This window comes from Ictidomys tridecemlineatus, chromosome 4 (genome assembly GCF_052094955.1).
Source record: "Ictidomys tridecemlineatus isolate mIctTri1 chromosome 4, mIctTri1.hap1, whole genome shotgun sequence".
NCBI lineage: Eukaryota > Metazoa > Chordata > Mammalia > Rodentia > Sciuridae > Ictidomys > Ictidomys tridecemlineatus.
In genome coordinates, this window is record NC_135480.1 from 58,549,630 (window position 1) to 58,555,494 (window position 5,865).

General features: G+C 39.1%; 1 protein-coding gene across 1 annotated transcript; it reads right to left on the reverse strand.

Annotated features, from left to right (window-relative positions):
• Positions 1–1,497: 1,497 nt before the first annotated feature.
• Positions 1,498–2,436, reverse strand: LOC101965523 (olfactory receptor 51I2). Its single transcript, XM_005342515.2, has one exon. The coding sequence runs from the start codon at positions 2,434–2,436 to the stop codon at positions 1,498–1,500; it is 939 nt and encodes a 312-aa protein (XP_005342572.1).
• Between the last annotated feature and the right edge of the window lie 3,429 nt (positions 2,437–5,865).

Sequence of the window (5,865 nt, forward strand, 5' to 3'; positions counted from 1 at the left end):
GATGACACTCGGTTTGTTTCTGGTGAGGCCTTTGTTCCTGGCTCGTAGATGGCCTCTTTCTCTCTAAGTTGATATGGCTTTTTTTGTGCATATGTGTGAAAAAAAAGAGATACCTCTGGTGGCTAAATTGTTTTTTATCATTCCTTTAAAAATACCTTATTTTGTGGGCCAGGGCACATATAGTATTAGTCCCTTATTGTAGTTATGGGCATTTTTGAAAATGTGGCTCCCAAATATTTACATTATTTCCATTCAGAAACAGCTTTCTTCCTCCACTCCCACCACTTTTCCTTAACATTTTCTCAGCAGACCTTTGCACAGAAAAAAAAAAATCCAATGTAACTGTATGCTTTGCTGCTATGAGGTCTCCAGGCCAATTTCCCTGGAAAGTTAGGTTGTACTATCTAGGCCGTTTCCTTTTTATTTTATTTATATATTTTTTGGTCTTGAAGTAAGCCTAAACAGTCTGAGATCACCAAAATTAGCCAAAGAAAGAGTCTGAAAGAATCATTTTCCAACACCAAAAACCATAAGGGCTCTATTTTGCTTTTTCCTTGTCTTTTTGGAGAAAATCCTAGAAACACATAACTTCTGCCATCTCTTAATGTGTCATTGTGTGGAAAATAGTTATAATCCCATGAAGGGCAGAGAAAGAGAAATTATGCATCTGGCATGAAGCTTCCTTCCCTGCCGAAAGAACTAACTCAAATATTGCAGATAATGAACATTTTTTTTTTTTGGAAGACGATTGAGTGGTATGCAGAGAAATGATTTAAAGCGAGTTTAAAGATTCTTTTAAATGTCAATAACTATCACTTTTCCCGGATCACCTTTGTTTGTGCATTTTGTGGTGCTTTCTGACAGTGCATCAGATTTCATTCTGTAAAGTTGAAACAACTCATGAATGTTTGAGAATGGCAGTGGTGGGGAAAACTAGGACCACAGTGGTCATTTTCAGTGATGCCGATTAGACAGAGAAGCAATATTTGTGTGGTTGCTGTCATGCTAATATGGAAAATAAACTCATATTGAATCTCATCTCGTATATAATCTTTTGGCAAGCATGAACAACTAACTCAATTCTCTGTGTTTCATGTGATAATTGCTGATCTTAACTGAACTAATCCACATAAATAATTTGGAATAGAACCAGTCACACTCTAGAATTCAGTGAAACTAACTATTGTGTTAAAACTCTATTGTAGAAGATAATTCCTAGCTTAGGTTAATCTTCCTCTATCTTTGTTGAATCATCAATATTTTCTAATTTATACCTTTCTGTGAATGATACTGGTGTTTTCTGAATGTTCTTTTCATTTGGGACTCCTTATTTTGTGTTACAAGTTTGTGTCTCCATTTTTTGTCTTACAACTTTTCCTCCAGTAGAGGTATCCATCTGGTAACTGATGAAGATGATAATAAATATAACAATGAGGACTCCTCTGATGAGAAGCCAGCCCATAATAAACATCAGATCCTAAAGCAGGATGTCAAAAATTACACTTTCATGCGATGAAACATGCGGACAATGGCTCGACGGATCTCCTTTGTCTTGGCGCTATAAATGAGAGGATTGAGCACAGGAGGCACAAAGAGGTAGATGTTGGACATCAGGACATGTATGTAGCGTGGGACATGTTTCCCAAAGCGATGCACTGTGGAAACTCCGATCATTGGCACGTAAAATGCAAGTACTGCCAGGATATGTGACACACATGTGTTGAGAGCTTTGAGGCGTTCCTCACGGGAAGCAATGCCCATAACAGAGTGCAAAATGAGCACATAGGACAGGAAGATAAAAAGCAGGTCCATGCCAAAGGTGGATACCAGAACAAAGAGTCCATAGATGCTGTTGATAGTGATATCAGCACAAGCCAGCTTCATCATATCTGGATGTAGGCAGTAGGAGTGGGAAAGAACATTTGATCTGCAGATAGGCAGCCTCTTGATAAGAAAGGGAAGAGGGAAGAGGGTGAAAAAGCTCCGAGCAGTTACAGCTAAACCCATTCCAGCAATGACTTCATTGGTGAGCACAGTGGCATAGCGCAAGGGATCACAAATAGCTACATAGCGGTCAAAGCTCATGGCCAGTAGAATACCTGACTCCATCATGGAGAAGGAGTGAATGAGAAACATCTGGATTAGGCAGGCATCAAAAGCAATGTCGCGGGCATCAAGACAGAACGTTCTGAACACAGTGGGCAGTGTGGCCAGGGACATAGCCACATCACTGAAGGACAACATGGACAGGAAGAAGTACATGGGTGCATGAAGGCTGGGCTCCATTCGAACAGCCTGTAGGATCACTGTGTTTCCCCCAAGGGCCACAGCATACATCACACAGAGGGGCCCTGCCAGCCAAGGATGAGAACTCTCCAGACCAGGGATACCAGTCAGGAGGAAAGAAGTAGGGTGAGTGACATTGAACAACCCCATGACTGGAAGAACCCAGGGTACTTCTCAGGGTCAGATCTGAGTTGGAGAATTCTAAAAGTTGTACTTACTGAAGGACAAAAAATCAGGAAGTAAGAGGGACAACTGATGGAAACCGATGCACTCATGAAATCACTGGTGCAGAGATGATACTGGCCAACTTCTCTTCTTCATATTTTATGATCACTGGACTATAGGTTAGGCTAATGCTTCTCTCTGTTCCATGGAAGAAGAAAGACATTACCCAATACCTTAAAAATATTCATTGATTATGAGGAAAATGTTTTCTTCACATTATTAGAAGCAACATTCAGTAGAAAAGGATTAATAAGAATTCATACATAATTATTATAGAAGGAAATCAGGAATTGGAGTGATCAGTAGCTATTGGAAGTGCTTAAATATTTTTTAAAAGCACTGTTTAATTCAGATGTGTCACTAATTAAGGAAAGAATTCCCCAGAACTAGTGTAAATCATAAGTGAGGAGAAGGGATAGTGGGGTGTGGAAGGAATTGACTACCTCTGGATATGGCAGAATTGCTGCAAAAAAGCAGCAATAATAAAAATAAAAATATATATTTGTGCAAAGACTCAAAACTGTTCTATTTTTAGAAAATTGTGAATCCTAAATATTCTATAGGTACACTAACATTCAGTTTATAGGAAGGTGTTGTTCCAAATGCAAACTTTCATACCTTTATGCAATCATATGTGTTCTCAAAATACCCATTATGCACAGGGACACACACATGCCTTCACAACAGTCTTACACTGGATGCCATTATTTTGCTAATGAAATACTCTCTCTCCCACAATCTCACTCTCATGTACAGATCTATTCACACACTTCTTGACCTTCACATTCTTTAATGTGCACAGATCTTGTCCTGATAATACTCTCTGTCCACACTGATATACAAACAGTGTTTGTATATGCAAGCAAACTCAAGTGTATACGTAGAGTTATGTATTCACACTGCATTTCTACCCATATGCTTGCAGGATGCTCAAGGCATTAATCCACTCACCACCACAGGAACTTTTTTAACCCTTGTGTATTTGACAACAGATTTTTTAAAAAATCCTTTCACTCATATTATTTAATTCCTACAGCCATTCTCTGTGGTAGTAACTATATATTGTTCATTCTTCTATCATGCAGATGTTTCTGAAATGCTGTCATGTTCACTGCCAACTGTGGATGAGCACAGTGAAGGCTGAAGGCTCTCCTCCTGATAGGTCTCTTTAGGTTCTCAGAGAATCCTCCTGTGGAGGAACTCCAGCAATACATGCCACTCTCTTCCCTTCTCTTCTTCCCCAACCCTGAACAAAGCAAGATCAGATAATGTTTTAAAAAATCCCTTCTGATAGGAGTGGTGGAGGAGGGGAAACTGGGAGCCTTAGGGAGCTGCAGTGACAAGAGATGCAGTAATTGTGTGCAGAACAACACAGGGAGCATTTCTGGGCTTTCCAGCACAGTGCAGAACTCATGTGCTCTGTGGTTCTCAGCAAGTCAGAGGCTACTGCTCTGTGTTTACAATGATTACAACCCTTCTGTTCTTAGAGTTCAGTCTCTGCACACCTGTGGTCCTCAGAACTGTGATTCTTTAGGATTCAGGACTTGCCAATCTGACTTGTATTTTGTTTCTCCCACCTGACTACAATCTTATTCTTTGTAATGAGGTATACAGAAGATAACAAAGAAGAGAACTGAGATAAAATGAAGAAAACATGAGGATAAGAACAAAGAAAGCAGACTCAAAGAAGAACTCTGTTCATCATAAGGCCAAAATCATGTTGAGTCTGGAGACCTAAGTTTTAGAAACTTTTGAAAGAAAGATGCCTGACAATCCCAGGATCACACTTCTTCCTGTACTCTTACCACTGATATTGTGGATTGTCTGGGTGGCTATGATAAAGAAAAAGAGAAAGAGAAAGAGAAAGTAAATGTTCTGGGCATGCTATGTGCCAGGTACTCTTCAGAAAACTGCACAAACATTTACCATTTAATAATTGACAGATGTAGAAACTACGCTCAGTGTAATTAGCTTGCCTTACAAAACTATAGTGAGTAAGTGATAAAAGCAAAATTTACATAAATATCTGTAGGACTTTCTACTCTCTCATCCAGGTTTGTGAGGCATTATTAAGACATTAGAAAAGAAAAAATAAAGGAAAATAGAGGTGTGCATGTTGGAAATTTCTCATCCATCCTTTCCAGAAGGAGGATGCCCTTGGGTGTGGCTTAAAGCAAATAGAAGAGATGAAAATGGTGCCAAAATATACTACTGATAGCCTGTATTCCATTTCTTTTGCTCCTGGAAGCCAGAACTTCTAAGTAATTGTTTTGATTTTTTTGAACATTCTCTAAGAACTTTTCTGGCACTGATACTCTTTATGTTATTTTGTATTTTAATTTCCTGTCAAACAAGAGGTATCTAGGAGGGTTTAATAGGGTAAAGCAAGAAGGTAGAGATGGAATATAGAAAGACTTGTCTAAAAAAATCATAGCTTCCAATCATTATTAAAGATAGCAAGAAACTAGAAACAGCTATTTGTGGCCCATCTGAGGTTACTATTACTATTCTTTAAATCTCTGGAACTTTTTATTCATAAGGCAAGTGCAAAGCTAGACCATGTGTGTGTGCTGTTAGTTTGAGCCATGGATGCCTTATGAATCCATGAATCTTTACAGAGACCTGCTTTCCTCCCTGAATTTTCAGTAATATTAATGAATTATAGAAACTGACTTTTGAAGCTAGGAGTCACAGAGAATTCAATGATGGCAAGTGTGTCGTCTAGAGAAGCACAGGAAACTTCCTAGGGTAGCACAATCAGTTAGTGGCAATATCAGGACAAGAACTCCAAGTCCAGGGATCTTTCTATCTGCTCTGCTGACTCTACTAAGCTGCTGCTGTCACCAGGCTCTCCCACTTCTTCACCTACCTCTATCCAGTTTAACCCTTTCTCAAAGCAGGCTTTAGGAGACTCACCCCTTCAGGATTTCAGAACTCACCAGAAGACAGACAGATGAGAGGCACTCTCCCTCAGAACAACATGTCCTTCAATCTGCTAAAGTGAATTCACGTCTGCCACTTTTATATCTATTGCTAAGCCCCAGGGAAAGAACAGTGATGCTTACTTTGTTTTGGAAAATTATTCAGTGGGGTTTTAGTCTCCTGAGGTCTTTAATGGCTGCTAGGAATGAACCATATACTTTTTTAGCTGAAAATCAACTCAGCACTTTCCAGAATAATTCTTCAGCTAACACAATTATCCAGACACAGTTGGGCAGGTGTTGTGAGAGAGGAGGTCATCACCTTCTAAGAGATCCCAGGTTTATGCAACAAGTAAACCCAAGAAATAAAGTATAATCAGAAAGTATCTGTTTTTACTCTTATTGTCTCTTTAAATGTATTAATTACAAAGGG

Excerpts from the sequence above, each read along its gene's own strand:
- LOC101965523 (XM_005342515.2), bottom strand. The coding sequence starts at position 2,436 with ATGGGGTTGTTCAATGTCACTCACCCTACTTCTTTCCTCCTGACTGGT.